The sequence below is a fragment of the Cynocephalus volans genome, chromosome 2 (genome assembly GCF_027409185.1).
Source record: "Cynocephalus volans isolate mCynVol1 chromosome 2, mCynVol1.pri, whole genome shotgun sequence".
Lineage (NCBI taxonomy): Eukaryota > Metazoa > Chordata > Mammalia > Dermoptera > Cynocephalidae > Cynocephalus > Cynocephalus volans.
In genome coordinates, this window is record NC_084461.1 from 165,811,813 (window position 1) to 165,837,000 (window position 25,188).

Below are 25,188 nucleotides of genomic sequence, written 5' to 3' on the forward strand. Positions count from 1 at the left end.
AAACTGCTAGAACCGTTATTTTCCATTTGTTCCCCGTGTTGTCACTGCAGATCCATTCTCCATACTTCCCTGGCTCCTGGTAGACTGGACCTCTGTAGGGCAAATCTGGACATAGCCCTATTCCCCCCTCCCCGTGCATATCAGAATTCCCCCTTGTATCAGTCCATTTCTGTTGCTTATAACAAAATACGTGGAACTGGGTATTTTATAAAGAAAATAAAATTTATTGCTTACAGTTTCTGAGGCCAGGAAATCCAAAGTCCAGGGAACACAGCTGGTAAGGGTCTTGGTGGTGACTCCAGTGACACATTGTGAAATGGCAGAGCAAAGACTGAGCAGAGAGAGCAAGAGAGACTTTCCTCTCTTCTTTTAAAGCCCTCAGAACCACACCCCTCACCACTATTTAATCCATTCACTACTGCAGGGTTCTACAATGCAATCACCTCTTCAAGGCTCCACCTCTCAATTGCCATAATAGGATTTCCCACCCTCTTAACAGTCACAGCGGGGACCAAGTCTCTAATACCGAAAACTTGGGGGACATGATTCAAGCTTCAGTGAGTTTTGTGGGAACATAATTCAATCCACTATACCCCTCCCCCCTGGGAAACTACCCCTGGCCAAGGAAGTTACCCAAGGACAGGCACATCCCCTTTAAGACAAAAGGAAGCCTGGAGGAAGCAGGGACCCTAAGTAAATGAATTAGCACACTGGTGCTAAAGCACTCTGCTGCCAGGAGAGTAGTGAGTAGATCAACTTATCTACTCAGCAGACCTCCCCTGCACTCTGAGTTATGTGAGCTGGGTGAGGGTCTGCACATAAGCCTGCAAATGATTTACACCCCTACTCTGATCTGTTCACTATAGAACTGTTGTATGTACTCCATGGCAGTGCAGATATCTAGCTGATTGGCCACTGTCAGCGATTCCCATCAGTCTAATAAACCGATATCTCTACCTATTGGACCCCTGGGTGAGTTCTTTAGAATAGGCAAACTCTACATGATTGTCCTCTCAGATTTGGGGGTCCCGCGATTAAGCTCCTACACACCGAGTCGTCACCTGGGATCCTAAATGCCACTCAGCAAGTACCAACAGAAGGTCCCAGAGCAGGAGTGGGAGTGCTTGGGACATTTCCTCCCCATCCCTCTCCTTTCCTCCCCATCCCTCTCCTGTTTAGGCCATCGTCCTGCCAGTGGCTGGGTCCCTTCTCGACTCAGCTCCCACCCGGCAGCCCCTCCTCCACACCTGCCATTCTCACTGCATTCTGGTCACACTCTCTTCTTTTTGGACACCTTATTCTCCTTTACTCCTATGCGACACCCACAACTTTTAGTCCTCTTATTAATACACCTACGTTTGAACTTCAGAGTGGATTTCTATTTCCTTCTAGAAGCCTCCCTAATTGATATGCTCAGGGTCTTCATCCTCAACATCCCAGCCACACCGGCCTCAGAGTGCTGGGTGGAAATTCAGAAAGTCAGGGCAGGCCTGTGGAAGGTGGGGCAGGGAGGGAGAACAGAGCCACGCCGGACACTAGACAGCTCCACTCCTCGGCCGACTTGAGGGCTTCACCTCCAAGAGACCAGCGGCTGCCAGCACACAGGCAACTCCCCTAGGAAAACACAAGTCCAGGGCCGCCAGCTGTGCCCCTGTGCAAAATGGAGTCACTAACTCTGGAGCTGGACTTCTGTGGCATTGTGCACAGTGATGCAGCTGGCCTTGTACAAGGCAGAGCAGGGCACAGCTGACCCCACGGGGAGAAATGTCTGTTTCTTCATCTGTCTCCTGCCCCACATGGCCCTGCTCCCCCTCAACTGTGTGTGCACTTTTCTCTCCCTGGCCACAAATGCCATCAAGACTGAAACTAGGTCACAGAGGCCATGCTGACACAGGCCCTCAGGCCATGGCCTCCCCTGACCCGACCCCCAGACTCCCCGGCCTAGAGTCCCGAGCACAGACCCAAGTGCCCCCGGCTCACCAGGGCATCCAGTAGGGTCCCTGCTCCCTAGAACACAGCATGCAGGGGACCGTCTGTCCAGCCTGTGAGTGGCAGGAAGCTTGTTCCTGAGCTGGGGGGTGAGGGACAAACTTTCTACTACGCAGAGCAGACTACCAGCAGCATGACCTGAGCAGGAACCCCTCGGCTACTGTGGACTCGGGCACTGGAGTTTGTGCCCCCCACCCCCAACTCCACACACAGAAGCCCTCACCCCCAGAGTGGCTGTATTGGGAGATGGGGCCCCTGAGGAGGTAATTAAGGTTAAATGAGGTCATAGGGTGGGCCCTGATGGATAGGATGGTGTCCTTCTAAGGACACTGTCTTTCAAGATGGGCGCTCACCTGTCCCCTCCCCGACACATGGGAACAGAGCAAAGGCCATGTGAGGTCACAGACGAAGCCACCACCTGCACGCCAGGAGGGAGCCCAGGATGGTGACGAAGGGACCTCAGCAGGAACGTCAACAATCTCTGTCTCAGGCTGAGCCTCGTGACTTTGGCGATGCCCTGTTCCAGTTCCATAAGATAAGGACATCACATGGATAGGAATGGGACAAACTGATAAGTGTTTAACTTGCTGATTAGGGAAGTTATGTTCAGTTTTAATAGAGTTGATGCACAAATGTTTTTACCCAAAAGCGCCTGTGTGCTGTTCCCCTTCTGATGTAGTAGCCACCACTGACTATGGCTTCTGCTGTTAGGCCACCAGTGAGGGTGGCACTGCTCCACTCTGAGGCCCTCCCCTCCCTTCCTCTCCTTCCGTGTAAGACTCTGGTTATTGTAATGGGACTTTGGACCACTTCTCTGTGTTTCAGATGGTGTTTCTGGGCCCATCCTCACATTTGGCTCCCAATAAACTTTACAAAATTATCTCTGCCTTGACAGCCTTAATTTCGGTCCACACAAGGGAACCTTGATCTTGGGCTTCTAGTCTGCACAATGTGAGAAAATAAAGGTCTGTTGTTTAATCCACCCGGTGGTCTGTGGTGTTTTGTTATGGCAGCCTGAGCAGACTAAGATGGAATTAAATACAACTTCTCCCCACAGTGTGGGCAAAAACACTTTGAACAAATTGGGCAGTGCTTCTGTGGTTCACATCATGGCTTTAGAGTCGGGTTTTCAGGTACAATTTCTACTCAGCAAATTCACCATTTTGAGGCACACGGCTCTGTGAAATCTGACAAATGCCATGGTTCTGTAACCAGCACCACAATTAAGACACAGAACCTTCTCATCACCCGCAAACATGCCCCGGTGCCCCTTCATAGTCCACCTCCTTCCCCAGGCCCTAGCCCAGGCAGCAACTGATATGTCCTCTGTACCTGTGGTTTTGTCTTTTCCAGACTGTCATATAAATGGAATCATACAGAACGTAGGTGGTTGCGACCAGCTTCTCCAACTTAGCACTGTGCGGTTGAGGTTTGCGTTGCTGCGTGAATCCACAGGGGCTCCTCTTTATTGCTGAACAGTGATGCTGTTGTGTGGAGGTGCCAGTCTGTTTATCCACTCACCTGACGATGGACATTCAGGTTGTTACCAGTTTTTAGCAATTATGCCTAAAGCCACTATTCACATCGGGCACTGGTTTTGGTGTGCACTTATGTTTTCATACAATGCTGTTTTGCTAAAAATGTGAATTCATCTACGGACATGCTGGGAGATTTGGTGGTGATTGGCCCACATGAAGATAATGCACATTCTCCCTTCTGAAGCCTGGGGCCTGCCTGGAAGCTCTGTGGTTAAGCTGGGCAGGACTGCGGGTAACACCAGGAATCCTTTTATCTATGCTCCGTTCTACCTCACATGCAAACATGCCCTCCAGTGCCCAAAAGTTTGCAATTATTACGTACATATGCAATGAGACGTTGCTCTACTGAGCCCAGATATGTGCTCTTTCCCAGAAAAAAACGGAGGTAAGGAGGTGTTCTCTCTCATTTCAAGCCTCTGCCTGGCATAGAAAATATGGGAGTTGGGTTGACGGATTCTAATACTTTATTTACAGCAATGAGAAGTATTTTAAATGCTCGTTGTGATAAAACTCCGCATCCAATAGTACAAACTAACTGCCTCATATTTCATTTGTCTTTCAATGATCCTGACAGGATATTTCCAAGGGTTTTAGGATGAAATGTAAAGCCTCAAAACAACTCAGGGGAAACAAGTCCTGTGACCATTTTCCCTAAAATGGAAATCCACTTTGTATACAATTTTTAAAAATGTTTACACCTACACCTCCTTGTCAATCATTAGTAGGAACAGCTGTTTTCAATACACCTGTCACATCCATGATGATTTCTTAAGAGACCTATTCAGTGGTCACACAGTAAAGAAGGCTGTTTATCCAGACTTGAGCTTTATTTAATAACTTGACCCCCTACCTACCACTCAGCATCGTAATTACTCCAATTCAATAGTTTAGCTAGAACCGTGCAAATTTGTCAACATTCTGTTTTTGAGCTACCAAAACAGCAATTTTGTTTAACTTAACTTAAAAGTTTCCGCAGTTCCCATACATCTCTGTGCCTTTGCACATTTTCTGCCCATTTAGAAGGCTGTATTCATTTCCTAAGGCTGTTGTAACAAAGTTCCATAAACAGCGTGGCTTAGAACAAAAGGAATTTATTGCCTGGAGTTCTGGAGGCCAGAAGTCCAAAATCATAGTGTCAGCAAGGTCAGTAAAACCGAGTAGGTATCCCATTCAGATGAATCCCCCTCGAAAGTTTTGATGAAAGTGAGCTGTGGCCTTGGTCCCTCAAGTTAAAAGTGACTTGGGATCTGGGAACTGGGCTGTCCAATTAAGGAGCTAAGATTTACAATTAGCAATTGAGGAAGGGAATACAAAGCAGGCAGCTGGGCAAGATGAGATGTCACCTAAGTGATCAGAAGGACCATAAAACAGAGCCACTATGTTTTCCAGATAAAAGACATCATTCAAAACATATCCTTGAGATGTCTTTACAAGGACAGAAACCAGAACTTTCCCAGCCCTTGGAATATGCTGATTGGAGATGGACTGTCAGGAACCCAAGTTGATAGGAGCGGGATGAGGGATAAGCAGAGGCCAACAGGTGCTCCTTTCTTCCTGGAGATCCTGCTTCTTTGCCCTCAGAGACTCAGCCAATCAGAAGCATCCAACAGCTACTCAAGCAGCCTCTGCCCCAATCTCCAGCATTTTCCATTAAAAGTCCTTGCCTGCAAGTCTTCAAGGAGATTGGGATTTTTCTCAGCATTACCTGCCTGATCTCCATTACTTGGCCTTGCAATTAAAGCCTAACGTCCTTCACTGCAACCCAGAGTCAGTGTCTTGGCTCAGCTGTGCTTGGGGGAGGGACCCAAGCTGAGCTCAGTTACATCAGGCTCCCTCTGCAGGTGCCAGGGAAGGGTCTGTCCCAGTCTTCTCCTGGTTTCTCTCCTCTGCTGTGGCAACAGGACTCCAATCTTCATGTGGGGCTCTCCCTGCGCAGGTGGTGTGTTCAAATTTCCCCCTTTTATAAGGACACCAGTCATATTGGGTTAGGGGCCCACCCTCCTCTAGTATGGCCTCATTTTAACTACATCTGCAAGGACCTTACTTCCAATAAGGTCACATTTTGAGTTCTGGGGATTAGGACTTCAATATAGGAATTATAGGAAACACCACTCAACCCATAATAAATGCCTTTCATGAGGAGGCCATTTCCCTTTGCAGATTGCCTCAGCCCAGACAGGGCTTATCTGCTCTAGAGACCTTTCCCTGACGGCCTCTTTGCTGCCCCTGCCATGCACCCGTGCCCCTTCCCCCAGCTCCCAATGATATCCTTATACCATTGCATTAAGGCAGTCTCTTTGCTTATGTGTCTCTACCAGATGGACTGGGAGCTTCAAGGAGACAACATGTCACTCATCTTTGCATCACCCTCCAAGCCTGACATGTAGATGGTGCCCTGTAAAGTGCTAGAAATGAATGAGATACACCACCAAAGGCCACCCTACAGTGATTCCACGCATGCGTCTTGTGAAAGTTTTCACAATCAAAACAGAGCCACTTGTGTTAAAACCTCTAACAAACAGACAGGGAAGAGCCACAAAGGGAGGGTTTCTCATGCACTTACGCCTGATTACAAGAACTATCACAAAGGACCCTTCAAAGCCACAACTGTGCACAGAGGTCATCGCAAATATATGATACTTCTGCGAGGACATCTGCCCAGCAACTGTCTGTCCAACCTCAGACTGGAGTCATCCCTGTAGCCAAAAATAATTGTACCAAAACAATTATGTAATCCTGCATCATTTTTCCTTTAAAACCCTTTGTCTTTCTTCATAGTTTACTACAAATATGCACATAGTTTACTACAGCATGTTTATTCCCATGGCAATGCTCATTTCCCCCCAAAATCATTTTTTTTTCAGAGAGCCTTTCTCTGTTAGGTTGACAATTTGTGCTTCATGAATGTCTTAGACATAGAAACTGCTAGTAAATGTGATTTTCTTTGCAGGAAGACATTTACTAGAGATGAAATTGGATAATTAAAATTGTGGCTTGGTGCTTGCTAGGTCCTGTGCTAGGATGCAAAAATTAGCTCAACACAGTAAAGGCCATATATGACAAACCCACAGCTAATATCACACTGAATGGACAAAAATTGAAGGCTTTTCCCCTGAGATCCAGAACAAGGCAAGGATGCCTACTTTCTCCACTCTTATTCAACATAGTACTAGAAGTTCTAGCCACTGCAATCAGGAAGAGAAAGCAATAAAGGGCATCCAAATTGGAAAGAAGGAAGTCAAACTATCCTTATGTGCAGATGATATGATCCTATACATAGAAAACCCTAAAGACTCTACTAAAAAATCACTAGAACTAATTAATTTAGTATAGTGGCAGGATACAAAATCAACACACAAAAATCAATAGCTTTCCTATATGCCGATAACAAAATAGCTCAAGAAGAAATCAAAAAAGTAATCCCATTCACAATAGCTACCAAAAATGAATTACCCAGGAGTAAGTTTAACCAAGGAGGTTAAAGACCTCTGCAATAAAAATATAAAACATTGGTGAAGGAAATTGAAGAAGGCACAAATGAATGGAAAGATATCACCTGTTCCTGAGTTGGAAGAATTAATATCACCAAAATATCCATATTACCCAAAGCAATCTATAGATTCTATGCAATTCCTATCAAAATACCAATGATATTCTTCACAGAAGAAGAAAAAACATCATCAGCATTATTTATTGATTGATTGATTAATGGCTGGCTGTATGTGGGTTTGTACCCTTGACCTTGGTGTTATCAACACTGTGCTTGGGCTGAAAATTTGTACACAAGAGACCTCGAAGAGCCAAAGCAATCATAAACCAAAAGAAAAAATTTGGAGGCATCATACTACCTGACTTCAAAATATGCAACAAAGCTATAGTAACCAAAACAGCATGGTACTGGCATAAAAACAAACAAATGGACCAATGGAATAGAATAGAGAGCCCAGGAATAAACCCATACACTTATAGCCAACTGATTTTTGACAAAGGTGCCAAGAATATACAGAGGGGAAAGGACAGCTTCTTCAATAAATGGTGATGGAAAAACTAAATATCCACATGCATAAGATTGAAACTAAATACTTATCTCTCACCATACACAAAAGTCAATTCAAAATAGATTAAAGACCTATATTTAAGACCCCAAGCTATGAAACTACTAGAAGAAAACTAGAGAAAACTCGATACAAAATGGGCAGCACTTTTTTGAGCAAGACTACACAGGCACAGGCAACTACAGCAAAAATACACAAATAAGACCACATCAAACTAAAAAGCTTTTGCACAGCAAAGGATACTGTCAATAAACTGAAAAGACACACTACAGAATGGGAGAAAGTATTTGCAAACTGTACATCAGACAAATGGCTAATACCCAGAATATATAAGGAACTCAAACAACTGAACAGCGAAAAACCCAAATAACCCAATTTTAAAAATGGGCAAAAGACCTGAAGAGACATTTCTCAAAAGAAGACATACAAATGACCAATAGGCACATGAAAAAAATGCTCAACATCACTAATCATCAAGGACATGCAAATTAAAACCACAATGAGATATCATCTCACCCCAGTTAGAATGGCTATTATCAATAACACAGAAAATAGCAAATGCTAGCAAGGATTCAGAGAAAAGGGAACTCTCCTACATTGTTGGTGGGAGTGTAAATTGGTTCAGCCACTGTGGAAAACAGTATGGGGTTCCTCAGAGAATTAAAAATTGAACTGTCTTATGATCCAGCTATCCCACCCCTGGGTATGTACCAAAAGTAAATGAAATCAGTGTATCAAAAACAAACCTTCACTCCCATGTTCATCACAGCGCTATTCACAATAGCCAAGAGATGGAATCAATCTAAATGCTCATCAGTGGATGAGTGGATTAAAAAACCTGTCATATATGTACACAATGAATACTACTCGGCTGCTAAAAAAAATGAAATCCATTTGCAGCAACATAGAACGGAGACCGTCATGTTAAATGAAGTGAGTCAGGCACAGAAAGACAAATAACACATGATCTCACTTACATGGAAATCTTTAGAAAAAGAAAAAAAAAAAGTGGTTCTCAGAGAAATAGAGAGTTGAATAATGGTTACCAGAGACCAGGAGGGGAGGAGAGGTGGGGGCAGGGTGGGAGGAAGAAAAAAGAAGAATTAGCTCAATAGTCCTCCAACAATGTAATGTGTTATCATTATCCCCATTTTACAGATGACTCATCAGAGGCTCAAAGCAAGGTACCCCTCTTAAGGTCCCCAGTGATGTGAACTCTCTCCCGTGGGATTCTGAACTGCTGCTCTGCTCGTCACCCAGCCTGTTTGGACGGCAGCCTCAGACCCACCTCATTAGCTACACACAACTCCTGGAGAGACCTTCAGTTATTCTGCCTGACGTGTTCATGTTCATGAATCTGAGCTGCCACCACTTACAGAAGTGTCCTGCTCATCAGCCACTTACCCCCAGCTCCACACTGACCTCCACATCCCAGAGGACTCAGGATGCCACCTGGCTGCTTTGTCTGGACCCTGTGGCTCCACCCAGTGCCCTATTGTGATCTCAGTGGTCAGGCTGGGCTATGAGCAAGCAGGCAGGAGAGTGAACTCTGCCCGTCCTTTCTCTGCCTCGCCTGAAGCATCCTCATCGCTGATATCAAGGGCAGGGTCGATGACAGGATGGAGGGACAGAAGAGCTGTGCTTCTGCTGGCTGCCACCCTGCTGCTGTCCTGGGCACTTGGCTCCCTGGCAGGTAGGGTTCTGTGGGTCCTCGCAGACGTGCCTCCCGGGGACCCTCGGTCCTTAGCAGGCAACAGTCACCTGGGGAAATCTCTCCAAAGGTCAGTTCCCAGCAATGCTGATTCAGAAATCCTGGGGTGGGATCCAGGAACTGCATTCCTAAAAAGCCCCTCAGGTGACTCTGATGGAGATGACTCCTGATGAGACTTCTAAATCATGGCTCTCACAACACCCCAGATTTTAAATTTACCTGTGGAGGAGCTTGTCACATGAGTGTGTGTGTGTGCATGTGTGTGTGTGCATGTGTGTGCGTGCGTGCGTGTGTGTGTGTGTGTGTGTGTGTGTGTGTGTGTGTGTGTGAGAGAGAGGGAGAATTTAATTTTTTTAAATTTATTTTTTATTGGAACATAGTTGATTGTACGTATCTGTGAGGTACATTGAATATTAATATTAATACCTGTGTGCAATACGTGATGTTCAAATCAGGGTAAGTATATTCATCATTATACAATGCAATCGATTTTCATGGCCCTTTACAAGTACTCCCTTATCCCTCTCCCCCTCTGCTTTCCCCACCTCTGGTAACCTCAAGAGAGAGAGAATTTAGTATCTATGTTAGGTGCCAGAGTCTTGCAGAGTGAATGGTCAATGTCAGTGGACCCTTTGAGAGAGCTAACTGGCTGTCAAGCTAGAGATGTCCACTGGCCACTTGGCAGCATTCATGCCAGCATGTGACCTACAAAGGGCACCTTCCTGCCACTGTCACTTGCAAGCACTCTTCAGGGTTACACAGAACCTACCTGGCCTATTGCAAAACCACCACAGCCTATAACTAGAACAAGGCAGCATGTTAATACCCACTATGCATTCATCTCCTGTGTCCTGAGGATTTCTGCATCCTGGCTTCGTGTTCAGTCACTGTTGGTTGGCAGATACGCAATCCGTGCCACATGCTAGGAGCTGTTTTTCTTAGAACCTGGGATTACAGCAGAAAATGACAAATTCCATCTGTACCGGCAAGCAGTTGTACTCTCTAGTGAGGGAAGTATTAAGTACAGTATTAAGTGCAGGTAGTTCCAGCTCCTGTTAAATAGCATAGACACAAAGTAGTCCAGTGTGCTTACATGAAAAAAACAGGCAGTAGCCAGTGTTAATATTTATCTTTGTATTAAAAAAGGAGGACGCTGACATCCAGTGAGGGCCAATCAGTGGCTCCAAGTCACACAGCTGGCAAATCATGGAGTCAACTCAGAACCACAGACCCCAAACCCCACCTCCTTCTCTCTTCCCCAGGTGCCCTGACAACCAGGACAGATCTGGGACTTTCCCTGCTAAAACCACAGCACCCTCCGCAGACTTGACTTCTCTCTCTCCCTTTGCATGTCTCTTTTCTCTCACGGTCACCAACATGTTGGTAGGATCTTTGGGGGAATGAGAATTTTTAGGACACACTGATAGTCAGGTAAAGAGAAGCCACTTTGGATCAAAAACAGACATGAGACCTCCCTGTCTCGATCTGATTGGTCGCATCTCTGGGTCTGGATCAAACTGTCACTTAGAAAAAGTCTAGAGTCTGAAGGAATTTCTTTCCATGGGGACCTGCAAGTACCAAGAGGAAACATCTCTGAACCCCCCAGCCCCTAGCAGGAGTTTTGCTCTGTGACACTGGTGGACCCAAGGCTCTGTTTCTCTGTTAACAGGATACATAAATTCCTTGGGCTCCCAGGGACTCTCCTAAAATTCACAATCACAGGTCTCTTATTTTCCGGGTCAGCTCCAATTCTATGCAGTTTTCAACCAAGTTGAGCCACTGAGCATATACAATGTGAAAGAATTTTTACTTGCACAGGATTTTCAATGTAAATAAATTTACATGCTAGTGTGCATGACCATTGGCCACCTGGCATCAATATCCATACAGCATTTAAAATGTGGTCATCAAAATCATATACCCCTTAAGAAAAAATTAAGAATAGGAAACTAAAATTTGCACCAATGTTTATATATTAATTTAAATAAAGTTAATTATGTTTTATATTTATTTGATTTCAGTAAAAATATTTCCTGTCACTATTCTGAACTGTAAAAGTACAGTGTATTAAAACTGGAAGGAACCTTAGAGATGATTTTATTGAATCTCCTCATTGTATGGGTTAGAAAACCCAAAATCCTAGAAATAACCTGTTTCACTATAGGAAAATTCCACAAAGTTCATTTTGATATTAAAGAATGTACAAATTCCTTGGGTCCCCAGAGAATCCTCTAAATTTCATAACCAGAAAGCACAGATTGTCCAAATCAGCTCTAATTCCGTGTATTTCCAAAAAAGTGGAATATAACAATATGGCAGCATTTTTACACTTCTGTGAGATAGTTTTATGCCAGCCCACAGTTTCCACCCACTGATGCTTGATCTGGACAAGCCTGATCCGTCATCTCATGAAAATCCTGCAGGTGCCTGAAGGCACATCTGAGTCTTCTTTCCTTGCATGTTTCTTTTAAAACTCATCTTTCCAGTGTGCTGGCTACTCATCTCTGAATGCACTCCATTTGCTATCATGGTTCCCACACCTTGAGACCCCAGACTGCCCACCCCTAGAGGGTTGCCATCTGTGGAGTGGAGAGCTTAGCACTCAAGTCATCTTGTCCATACCTATGATTGATATTTTCTTAAGAAAAACTTCCAAGCCGAGGCTCCCTTCCCAATTTCAAGCTTTGGATTTATTGTTTTTTTTAACTGGAGTTGCATGGCTTTATGTCTGATCCTTTCTGAATTTGATATTGTTGGCTCTGGCCCAGGATTCAGATCTGGCAAGATCATTTTTGATTTAGATTCTTTAATCTATAATGTTTAGTTCTTGCTCAGTTTTGTGGCATGCATTGTCATAAACTCTTGTTTTTCAAGACTTAAGATGACTTTTTGCCCATTTAAGTTTGAAAGGCATCTATGAGAGCTAGCGTGGCTTGATATCCTACTGCCATTTCAACACCTCCCGACCCTCAGCAGAAATTACTGATAGATCGTGGAACTCTTTTCTGTTGAGCTCAGGTGTACCTTCAGACTTGCTCTACACAGAGGACTGCAGATAGCCACTGCCCACCAGTCAGATTTGGCTCTCCAGGTGAAACCCCTCCCTGCCTCACTCCATGAAAGCTTTTCTTCCAGGTGGACACAGAGCTGATGATCAAAGTTTGTATATAATGTCTCAACCTGTTTGAAGTTCAGCTTAGCGAGCAATCATCCAAACCACATACCAACATTTCAGTCATATAAGATTATCAAAGAATTTAGCATGTACTTTGCTACTTTGCTGAAACATAGACATACCGTGGAAGCTATGAGCAGGACGGAGAGCACAGATGGGCTTCAGAAATAGACACACTAGACTACAAAATCCCCACCTGCTTTTTACAAGCTGAATGATTTTGGGCGATCACATGATCTCTCAGAGACCGTTTCTTCATCTGCAAAACGGGATGATAAAATACATCTTGGAGGTTTGTTGGGATTATTAAATGTCTCTCTCACATACACACACAATACAGAGACTGACTCACACTAGCTGCTCAATAAATGATACATAACTCTCATTATGTATCAGAAAGAAAATTGGGACCAATATGATGAGAATTTTTAATTGTGAATATGACCTGACCCCTAATTATCAGTAGTTATGTTTAAACATTCACAAATCATCATTTTAATTATTTTAAAATTTTCCCAGAGACTAAAATTTCTTTACTGTATGTTAATTCCAAGGTTTCCTTGTTGGCCCTGAAGAATCAGATGTTTTCCTTCTGAGATTAGGCTGCAAGTTCCTGGCAATGTGTGGTCTTCCCCCAGGAATGCCAAAACATGTCTCCTTTAATGTCAGCAATGGGGTAAAGCAAATGTTCCTGGGCACCAGCTACTTATTTACTCTCTACATCTTCAAAAGAGATGAAACCTTTATGGGCCACTTACTTTCTCCTGCCCCAGGTTTCCTGATTTAGAAACTCAAAGTGCAGATGCCTCCATGGGTGAGAAAGGAAAATAGCATCTTTGAACTGAGGTTCCTTATTTCCCTGATCATCTATACAGGTCACTGGTTCGTTAAGAAATTTTTACCATTGATGTCAAGATCTTTATTGCTCATCCATCCACCCATCCATCCATCCATCCATCTGTCCATTCATTCAATCAGTATGTATTCGATTTCTGCCATGCACCAGCCTCTTAGCTGGGGGATACTAATAATAAGTTAGTCAGATGTGGTTTCAGCCTGCTGTGGTTGGAATGTATTCCCCAAAGTTCATGTGTTGGAAACTTAATCCCCAGTGCAACAGTGTTGGAAGGTGGTGCCTGCCTAATGGGGGGTGTTCAGGTCACAAGGGCTCTGACTTCATGAATGGAGTGATGTTGTTATCTTGGGAGTTGGTTTGTTATTGCAGGAGTGGGTTTTATACAGTGAGTTTGACTCCTTCTTGCCCTCTCTCACTCTCTCGTGCCCATGTGATGCCTTCTGCCATGTCATGATTCAGCAAGAAGGTCCTCACCAGATGCTGGCACCATGTTCTTGAACATCCCAACCTTTAGAACCATGAGCCAAATAAATTTCAGTTCATTATAAATCACCCAGTCTGTGGTATTCTGTTAGAGCAGCATAAAACAGACTAAGACAGAAAATTGGTACTGAGAAGTGGGGCGGCTGCTATAGCAAATATCTGAAAATGTGTAAGTGGCTTTGTAACTGGGTAATGGGGAGGGGATAAAGGAATTTGGAGAAGCAGGCTAGAAAAAGCCTATATTGCTGTGAATGGAGCTTTAAGAGCAAATCTGATAAGACTCAGAAGAAGACAAGATCTGTGGAGAGATCCTAAATCTTATTAGGGATTATTTAAGTGGTCATGATCAGAATTTTGGTAGAGATATGGACAGTAAAGGCCATTCTGATGAGGTCTCAGACAGAAATGAGGAACAAAGTATTAGAAACTGGAGTAAAGACCATCCTTGTTATACAGTTGTAAAGAACTTAGCAGAATTGTGCCCATGTCCCAGGACTTTGTGGAAGGCAGAACATAAGAATGATGAACTAGGATCTCTGGAAGAAGAAATATCTAAGCAGCAAAGTGGACAAGGTGCTGTGTGGCTTTTTGGGGGCTGCTTACAGTAAAATGAAATGATTTAAAGACTGAGTGTATAATAAAAGGGAAGCAAAACAGAAATATTTGGAAAACACTCATCCTGGCTTTGTAAAGAATAAAAAAGTATGGTTGGGAAAGAATATTAAGGGTGTGGCCAAGCGACTATTTGCTAAAGAGATTAATATAGATAGAAGGGAATTAGGTTCTATTTATCAAGATGAGAGAATGACTCTGAAGGTTATATGGTGGTAGGGTTGTGTGGTGTGAGGTTTCATGATGTGAAGTTGTTTGGTGTGGGTATGTGTGTTGGTGGGGTTCTATGGTGTGGAATGTGTGGTGTGGGGTTGTATGGCAGGGGGGTGTGGTGGGATTGTGTAATATGGGCTTGTGTGGTGTGGGGTTGTGTGGTATGGGGATGAGGTGGTATTGTGTAATATGGGGTTGTGTAGTATAGGTTGTGTGGTCATATGAAGTGTATGATGTGTGGTGTGGGGTTGTGTGATGGTGTGGGGTGTGAGATATGTAGTGTGGGGTTGTGTGGTAGGGGATGTGTGGTATGGGGTTGTGTGGTGTGAGGTCGTGTGGTGGTATAGGGATGTGTGGTTAGATTGTGTGGTGTGGGATGTGTAACGGGAAGAGTGTGGTGTGGGGTGTAGGGTGTGGGGTGTAGGGTGTGTGGTGGGAAGAGTGGGGTGTGTGGTGGGAGGAGTGTGGTGTGTGGTGTGTGGTGGGAGGAGTGTGGTGTGTGTTGGGAAGAGTGTGGTGTGGGGTGTGGGGTGGGGTGTAGAGTGTGTGGTGGGAAGAGTGGGGTGTGTGGTGGGAGGAGTGTGGTGTGTGGTGTGTGGTGTGAGGAGTGTGGTGTGTGGGGTGTGTTGGAAAGAGTGTGGTATGGGGTGTGGGGTGTGGTGTGGGGTGTGTGGTGGGAGGAGTGTGGTGTGTTGTGTGCGATGTGTGTGGGATGCATGGTGTGGGGTGTGGGGTGTATGGTGGGAGGAGTGTGGTGTGTGGTTTATGATGTGTGGTGGGAGGAGTGTGGTGTGTGGTGTGGGGTCTGTGATGTGTGATGGGAGGAATGTGGTGTGGGGTGTGGGGTGTGTGGTGGGAGGAGTGTGGTGTGTGGTTTATGATGTGTGGTGGGAGGAGTGTGGTGTGTGGTGTGGGGTTTGTGGTGTGTGATGGGAGGAATGTGGTGTGGGGTGTGTGGTGTATGGTGGGAGGAGTGTGGTGTGGGGTGTGGGGTGCATGGTGGGGTTTGTGTGGTTGTGTGGCAGGGGAATGTGGCCATGGGCCTATGAGGTGACAGAACATGTGGGTAGTGGTGATGTGTGGATGAAGATGGTTTAAACAGAAATACCTTCTCCTATTGTACTTTTTGGTGAAGAATTTCTGAATGTCATTGTCAACAGACTCTGGAGTGAGATGCCTATGCTCCAGTCATACCCAGTCATATACTAACTGTCAGGTCTTGGCGCGGTGCCTGACCTTAAACTTGCCTCTGTCATCTCTCCTTTAAAATGGGACAATGTTGATTTCACTTACCTCATGGGGTTTATGAGAGAATTAAATCAAGTTAAACAAGAAGAACAGTACCTGGCAAATAGTAAAGCACTCAACATTTTACATTTTACTATATTTTTCTCATGATTCAAATGGTATTGGAAAGGCATCAAAAGATGTGTGAACAGTCCTGTCACGCCGGAAATGCCAATGTTTTGATTCCTCTCAAGGTGCTATCAGGATGGTCCCTAGAGTTAAAACCGGGTGAAAGCTGGTGCCAGCAATAACAACAGGGAATGCAGAAGAATCGGAAGGGGTGGGGGACTCATCGACTTCCTTTGCCTGTGGAATTCCTGGTGTCTGTGACACATCTACTTGAAAGGGCCCCTGAGAATATGTGTCCAGAGCTGAGGAGAGGATTTCCAGGGCATGCCAACACGCCACACCAAGGCCCTGCTGCTCAGAGCATGGTGGGGCACGGCTTCAGATAAGAGGATGTCCCCTGCGGCTTCCTTCCTTGTGTGCAGTAGCAAGATCTGGCCCCAGGGCTTGTGGCTGGAGTCCCTCTCCTCACAGGCCTCCTGGGGAGGACCCTTTAAGAAGGCAGGTTCTGGAGAAGTCGCAGCCACCGCTCCGCATAAGCACATTTTCAACCTTTATGGTGCCCTTGGCAGGCCCACGGTGGATGGCGTGTCTGGTGGATCCCCAGCCAGCGTTAACCTGGCTCTGCCACGGCTGTCTGTGTGGGGGAGGGAAGGACAACCTGTACGTGAAGTTTCCTCCACGCCAACCAGCCTTGACTGTTCGTCCCTGGCTCTTTCCTCCCTCCTCCTCTTTTCTTCCTTTAGCAACATGTGGCCGAAGAGTAAGCACCAGATATGAGATGCTAAACTCTTCTGGTATCTTAGGCGGGCAGCATGCAGACATAATAGATTTTCCATGGCAAGTGAGCGTTCTTTACAACGGGCAACATCTTTGTGGAGGATCTGTTCTCAGCGAGTGGTGGATTCTAACTGCATCCCATTGCTTCGAAAGAAAAAATAAGTAAGCATTGCAAACAGAAATTTTTAAAAAACGGTACGGTAGAATATTTGCCCCATGGGCTTATTATTTTCCTGGACTCTCACCCAGGTTTGTCAGCCACAGAGCAAAATACCACATGGCTAAATACAGGCCTATGTAGCTACATTTTGCAGGTGGGAAGGGAGCTGCTCTCCTAGAATGTGTTTGACATTGCTGCATGTGCTCTAAGTTGCACTGTCTTACAACTTAGACAAATGTCCCTTGGAATTCTTGGCATCTTGCTCAGTACATGTGGTCCTGGTCCAAACCTCTAGAAAGTACTTCCCTAAGTATTTGCTTTCACTTGGAGAGACAGTGGGCTGTGAGTGACCATGGAGTCAGAGTTCTTGAAGGTATTAGGACCCTAGGGCAGGCTCCAGGCCTGACTGCATATTGGAGGCTCCTGATTTATGCCCAAGTTCACAACCTGGTATTTTTGAGAACCGTCCCAGGTGCATGTTGTTGAGCCAGTCCAGCCCTTTTTGCGAATCAATGTCAAGCCCCTCAGTTACTTGTGTGTAGCACGGCTTCCCAGACACTTGTGGATAAAAGGTACAAGTTAGTTTGCCCAAGGGGCCATCAGGCCAAGAGCTGGTGAACAACGGGGAAGGACTGGAACTCAGCTCTGTCTCCTGCTGCACAGTTGGCGCTCTTTTCTTGGCTCGATAGCCAGTAAACAGCCCTCGATGTCCCCACGACCCCAGCCTACACTTCTGAGGGTCACAGCCTCAGACTGGCAGAATTATTTTCTCTTAGGGCTTACCTTTGACCCTTCCACCACTGACCTTTTATCTCTTTCTTCTGGTTGAAAATAAGATTCTTGACGATCGCACATGGCATAGACGACTTTAATAACCAGAACTCGACAAAGGTGAAAGTGGCCAAGCTAATCACTCACCCTTATTTTGACCCCTGGATAATGGATAACGATGTTGCTTTGCTCTTGCTCCAATCGCCATTGAACTTGAGTGTCAGCACCGCACCCATCTGTCTTTCAGAGGTCACTGACATGAGGAGGTGGAGAAACTGCTGGGTGACTGGGTATGGCACTACCGGTGAGTGACTGTAGGCTGACCCGTGGGGGGATGGGGGCCCTGGCTGGTGTTTGCAATGGGAAACACATTCTGGAGGCTCTGCCATCCCTGGGAAATCTGCCTGAGAGATCCGGGGACTTCAGATTCTCACTGAAGGTCCAAGAGAAGCCTCCTCCTCAAACTGCTGGGCCTTCTGGGCCTTCTGCAGCAAGCTGCATGCTCATATTGTGAAACACAAACCCTAAGCAGAGTCTCAGGAATAATCCAGGCAAAAGTTTTCAGAGCCTAAGGGGTGACTCAGAGGAATTTTGAGGGACATGTCTAATGGGCAAAGGGGTGGCCTCCATGGACAGGGCTGCAGGAAGTCCAAGCCAACGTTGTCCAGAGTACCTCTGTTCCAGGTGAAGATGTCATCTCAGCTCTCCTGTGGCAAAGTCCTCTGGGGTTAAAATATCTGAAAACCACAGATGCAGGTCAAGGAAAGGGAGTAAACTGCACATGTTTTCTTATAGAACCAACCTGCCCCTTCCCAGCCAACCCACAAAATGATCCCATTTTGGGGAAGCGCGTCTTGCCCCATGATCAACAGAGCAAAAAAAACAGATTCCAGCACTGCTCCTCCAAGTAGGCACTCAAATGGTTTAAGTTTATTCCAGTGTGATCCCACAGCTCAGAGCTCGTGAACAATTGTCCTTCAAAGCTTTTTGTGAGCTTAAAAAAAAAGGCCACCTTCTTAACCTAGAGCTCATGGAGCCTCTTCTATGTTCCAGGCAGTGTCTTAGGCACTGGGGATTTAGCAATACACAAATAGGGAAACATTCCCAACCGTGGGGAGTGAACATCCCAGGTATTGGGTTCACCTTCTCCATAGGCAGTGAACATGGAGGGCCCTGACATGATTCAAGCCTGTCTTTATCTGCCTTGGGCCCTAGAACATAACTTGGCATCATGGGTTCTCCTTACATTCTTACGAATTTGGACAAAACACATTTTCAGAATCCTAACAGGAGCCTGGTGCACTCTGCAAGGCAGAAAGATGGTGCACTCTGGCTGAGACTGAGCAGGAACCCAGTTCACCCACCTAGACACCCCTCCCACACCCTTCCCACTCAGTCCAAATTTGGGTTGTTCTCTGGGCCATAGGGAAGTTCCCTTGATATTGAAGTGAAAAGGTATAATGTGGATGCTTGCCCTCAACCGAAAGGGAACACTTTGGGCTTAGGAGCTGCTCTCCATCTGCTTCTTCTTAGATCCATTTCATAAGCAAGCTGTTTCTGCAAAGCTGATGAAAGTTGACCTCAAGCTGATAAACTGGGACAAGTGTCTCCATGCTATATCTCTAATTACCAAGAACATGATATGTGCTGGGACTCCTGAAGGTGGAAAGGATGCCTGCCAGGTATTGAAGCTTGTCCCATGCTTGTAAGGAGCTGGCCAGCGTTTCCTGGGTAACTGATTCCCTTCTACTCCCCTGGATATGATGCTGTTTTAGTGTGTTAGTGTGTTAGGGCTTCTGTAACAAAATACCACAACCTGGGTGGCTTAAAACAACAGAAATGATTCTCGTATAGTTCTGGTGTCTGCAGGACCATTCCTACTCCAAGTGCTCTAGGGGAGGATCCCTCTTTGCCTTGTCTAGCTCCTGGTGGTTGCTGGAAGCCCTAGGTGTGCCTTGGCTTGTAGACATAGCACTCCACTCTGCTTCAATCTTCACAGATCTTCTCCTCTACGTTTGTGTCTCCTCTGTTTTCTCTCCTTTTAAGGACACTAGTCATTGGGTTAGGGCCCACTCTAGCCCAAGATCACCTCATCTTAATTTAACTAATTATATCTACAAATCCCTATTTCCAAATTAGCTCTCATTCTGAGGTTCTGGGTGGACGTGCATTTTGGGAGGATGTTATTCATCCCAGCACACATGCTCAATAAGGTCTTGTAAGAATAGACAGATGCTCTGTAACCAAAGGGAAGCAGTGAGGAGTAGTGGTTAGAGGTGCTGTCCCTTAAGTCAGATGACCTGGCTTCCCTCCTGGCTCTTCTGCTTACTATCTATGTGACCTGGGCAAGTGACATCCCCCTGTGCCTGTGTCTTTTCAGGTTTCCTCATCTGTCAGATGGGAATACTAAGAGTTCCTACCTTTTAGGGCTGTCATAAAAGTTAGAGAGTCAATGCACATAAAGAACTGAGTAGGTAACAGTCCAGGCCATGTTCATGTGCATTGTTTCCTTCTTAACTGTCTTTTACACCTGTTCAGTCCTCAATAGCATACACACTGCTTCCACAAATGCAAAAAAGCATTGTGAATCAGCTCTAAGAAACCGAACTATTTTAGATGGAGAAACTGAGAATCAGAGAAGCTGAACACCTTGGTGAGAACACATAATCAAGGCAAATTACAGATCCAGAGTTCCAACAAAGGCATGCTGAATTCTAGGGTTAGAGCCATCTTTTGGGTTCCAGTAAAAACCTAGACTAACCATGCCCAGATCTGACTGATCCAACAAACACAAAAATAATGGGAGCTACCACCAAGGAACTGCTTGCCATATATCAGGACCTGGACTCAGTGGTTTCCTTCCATTCACTCAGCTTCCTGCAGGAAAGGTAGCATTGTTATTACCCAGCTAAATGTTCACACTGGGGTTTGAACCAAGGTCTGTTTGGCTCCAGAAATGTAAGATCCTGACTATATAGCTGTCCTGCCTGACATCTTTCACATGGATCCCTCATCTTCAGAGAAGTGAATTCTTCATTGTAGGTCAGAAGGCAAGAGAGCCTCCCACAACCAGGGACCCAGGCAGAAGCCCTGAGCAACCCTCCTACCACCTGAACAGAAGTCAAGATCACACCACAAACACCACTTCCATGTAAGTGGTCCACCACAGCTACTGCCACCACAAGGATGGCTCACCACCACAGTAGCAGCCAGGACCACCCTGCAGGCAACCTGCCACACACTTGACTGCATTGACATAAGGAGAGTCACCTGCAGAGCCTGCAAATAGAGAAGGGAGTCTTTCTCCTCCAAGCGCACTACATAGTAACAGAAGAAACGACTGCTCTACCAATGACCAGACATCAATGTAGAGATACTAGTAATATGAATAAATAAGAAAATATGACACCACCAAAGGAATACAGTAATTCTCAAGTACCATACCCCATAGAGCAAGAAACTCTTGAAATAACTGAAAAGGAATTCTGAGCAAGGATCTTAAGAAAACTCAGAGACAAGAGAAGACTCGATTAGAGAACACAATGACATGAGAAAAAATATCCAGGATACGAAAGAGGAAATTTACAAAGAGATTAATACCTTAAAAGAGAATGTAGCAGAACTCCTGGAACAGAAAGATACATTCAAAGACATTAAAAAAACAAACAAACAGACAAACACAACTGAGAGCTTAAGCAGTAGGTTAGAGCAAGCAGAAGAAATTCATATCTCGAAGATGGTCTTTTTGATATAACCCAGGTGAACCAAAAAAAGGAAAAAAGAATTTTTAAAAATGAGGAAAATTTAAGAGAGCTAGCAGACAACCTTGAGTACACAACATCTAAATCATGGGTATTCCAGGAAGAGAGGAGAAAGGAAAAGTCATTGAAAACCTATCCAATGAAATAATAACAGAAAATTTCCCAGGTATAGGGAGAGACATGGATCTTCAGATACAGGAAGCTCGAAGGTCCCCAAACAGATTCAATCCAAAAACATTCTCTCTGAGACACATTACAGTTAAATTGGCAAAGCTCAAAAATGAAGAGCGAATTCTAAAAGCAGCAAGAGAAAAAGCATCAAGTCACCTATAAGGGAGTCCCCATCAAACTAACGGCAGACTTCTCAACTGAAACTCTACAGGCAAGATGCTAAAAGAAAAAAATTGCCAGCCAAGAATATTATACTCAACAAGGCTATCCTTCAGAAATGAGGGAGAAATAGTGTATCTCCCAAACAAAAACTGTGGGATTTCACCACCACACAACCAGCCCTGCAAGAAGTTCTCTAGGGAGTCCTGCATTTAGAATCTAAAAAGTGATAATCACTATCATGAATACACAAGAAAGAACAAAACTCACTGGTAGAACAAAAATCCACACAAAAATGAGAAAGAAACTAAATCTTACCACCTCAAAAAAACAACAAACATCAAAGACAAATAATAAAAGTGGAAGAAAGGAACAAATGACATTAAAAACACCTAAATAAAAAGCAATAAAATGCCAGGAGTAAGATAATACCTGTCCATAACAACCCTAAACATAAATAGATTAAATTCCCTATTGAAAAGACACAGACTGGCTGATTGGATTAAAAAGCTAGACCCTGAAGAAGAAGCTTGAAGATATGCTATCTTCAAGAGACTCACCTCACCTGTAAAGACATACAAAAAGTGAAAGGATGAAAAAAGATATACCATGAAAGTGGAAAGCAAAAATAAGCAGTAGTAGCTATTCTTATATCAGATACAGCAGACTTTAAACAAAAAAACCACAAAAAAGAGATAAAGAAGGCCATTACATAATGATAAAAGGAACTACCCAGCAAGAAGACATAACAATCATAAATAGGTATGGACTTAACACTGGAGCACCCAGATATATAAAACAAACATAATTAGATCTAAAGAAAGAGATAGACCCAATACAATAATAGTGGGGGACCTGAACACCCCTATCTCAGAATTGGACTGATCATCTAGGCAACAAATCAACAAAGAAACACAGGATTTAAACTACACCTTAGATCAATTGGACCTGGCAGATATCTACAGAACATTCCATCCAACAACTACAGAATATACATTCTTCTCATCACCACATGGAACATTTTTCAGGATAGACCACATGTTAGGTCTTAAATTGAGACTAAGAAAATTTTTAAAAATTGAAATCATTTCACATTTCTTTTCAGACCTCAATGGATTTAAACTGGAAATCAATAACAAGCAAAACTCTGGAAACTATACGAACAATGGAAATTAAACAACAGTCTCCTGAACAACTTATGGGTCCAAGAAGAAATTTAACAGGAAATCAAAAAATTTCTTGAAACTGATGAAAATAAAGACACACTATATCAAAACCTGTGGGATACTGCAAAAGCAGTACTGAGAGAGAAGTTTATTGCAATAAATGCTTACATCAAAAGAATAGAAAGACTTCAAATAAATGACCTAATGCTATACCTCAAAGAACTAGAAAAACAAGAACAATCCAATTCTTAAAGTAGTAGATGGAAAGAAATAATTAAGATCAGAGCAAAAATAGAGAGAGAAGACCCCCAAAATAACACAAAAGATCAATGAAACAAAAAGTTGGTTTTTTGAAAAGAAAAACAAAATAGACAAACCATTAGCTGGGTTAACAAAAACCAAACAAACAAAAAAGAACAGAGAAGACCTAAATAACAGAAATCAAAAATGAAAAAGGAGACTTTACAACTGATACCACAGAAGTACAAAGAATCATTAGAGACCTTCATAAACAACTATATGCCAACAAATATGAAAACTTGGAAGAAATGGATAAATTTCTTGGCACAGACAACCTATCAAGACTGAACCAAAAAGAAATAGAAAAACTGAACAGACCAATTACAAGCAACAAAATTGAAGTAGTAATCAGCAGTGTCCCAACAAAGAAAAGCCCAGGACCATATGACTTTACTGTTGAATTCTACCAATTCTCTTCAAACTATTCCACAAAATTGAAACAGAGGCCACTTTCCCAAATTTATTCTATGAGGCCAACATCACCTTGATACCAAAACCAGACAAAGATACAACAAAAAAACCCACTACAGATTAATATCTCTGATGAACACAGACATGAAAATCCTCAACAAAATATTAGTAATCAGAATTCAGCAACATGTCAAAATTATTACACACCATGACCAAGTTAGAATCATCCCAGGGATGCAATGATGGTTCAACATATGCATGTCAATAAATGTGATGCATCACATTAACAAAATCAAGGACAAAAATCATATGATCATCTCAATAGATGCAGAAAAATCATTCATCAAAATTCAACATTACTTCATGATAAAGGCTCTCAGCAAATTAGACATAAAAATAAAGTATCTCAACGCAATAGAAGCCATTTATGACAAAGCAATCACCAATATCATCCTGAATGAAAAAAACCTGAAAGCTTTCCCCTTAAGAATGGGAACAAGACAAGGATGCCCACTCTCACCACTCCTATATAACACAGTATTGGAAGTACTAGCCAGACCAATCAGTCAAGAGAAATAAATAAAGGGCATCCAGATTGGAAAAGATAAAGTTGAACTGTCCCTGTTTGCTGATGACATGATTTTATATATAGAAAAACCTAAAGACTCTACCAAAAAACTCTTAGAGCTAATAAACAATTTCAGCAAAGGTGCAGGATACAAAATCAACATTCAAAATCAGTAGCATTTTTATACTTCAGTAACGAACTAGCAGAAAAATAAATCAAGACTGCAAGTCGATTTACAATAGTTACCCCCCCCAAAAAATACACCCCCCCCCAGGAATCAATTTACCCAAGGAGGTGAAAAATCTCTACAAAAAGACCTACAAAACAACACCAAAAGAAATTAAAGTAGACACAAAATGGTGGCAAGACATTCCATGCTCTTGGATTGGAAGAATTAACATTGTGAAAATGTCCACACTACCCAAAGTGATCTACAGATTCAATGCAATCCCCATCAAAATACCAATGAAATTCTTCACAGATATAGAAAAAAAATCCTAAAATTCATGTTAAACAACAAAAGATCCTGAATAGCCAAAGCAATCCTGAGCAAAAAAAAATAAAGCCAGAGGTATAACACTACCTGACTTCAAATTATACTACAAAGCTATAGTAACCAAAACAGCATTGTACTGGCATAAAAACAGGCACTCAGACACATGGAATGGAATAGAGAACCCAGAAATCAACTCACACACTTACAGCCAACTGATCTTTGACAAAGACAACAAGAACACACACTGGGGAAAAGACTGTCTCTTCTATAAATGGCGCTGGGAAAACTGGACATTCATATGTAGAAGAATGAAACCAGACCTGTTCCTCTCACCTTTTGCCAAAATCAACTCAAAATGGATTAAGGACTTAAATGTAAGACCTGAAACTATAAAACTCAAAGAAGAAAACACAGGAAAACACTCCAGGAAGTAGGACTGGGCAAAGACTTTGTGAATAAG

At 43.8% G+C, this 25,188-nt stretch overlaps 1 protein-coding gene across 1 annotated transcript in view; it reads left to right on the forward strand.

Annotated features, from left to right (window-relative positions):
• Positions 1-1,905: 1,905 nt before the first annotated feature.
• Positions 1,906-25,188, forward strand: part of LOC134370680 (serine protease 52-like) — a 30,852-nt gene continuing 7,569 nt past the window's right edge. Inside the window, exons 1-6 of the mRNA XM_063087703.1 lie at positions 1,906-1,991; positions 2,106-2,252; positions 16,558-16,624; positions 16,732-16,748; positions 17,762-18,000; positions 19,230-19,378. Coding sequence (XP_062943773.1) covers positions 1,906-1,991; positions 2,106-2,252; positions 16,558-16,624; positions 16,732-16,748; positions 17,762-18,000; positions 19,230-19,378 — 705 coding nt within the window. The remainder of the gene's footprint in view (positions 1,992-2,105; positions 2,253-16,557; positions 16,625-16,731; positions 16,749-17,761; positions 18,001-19,229; positions 19,379-25,188) is intronic.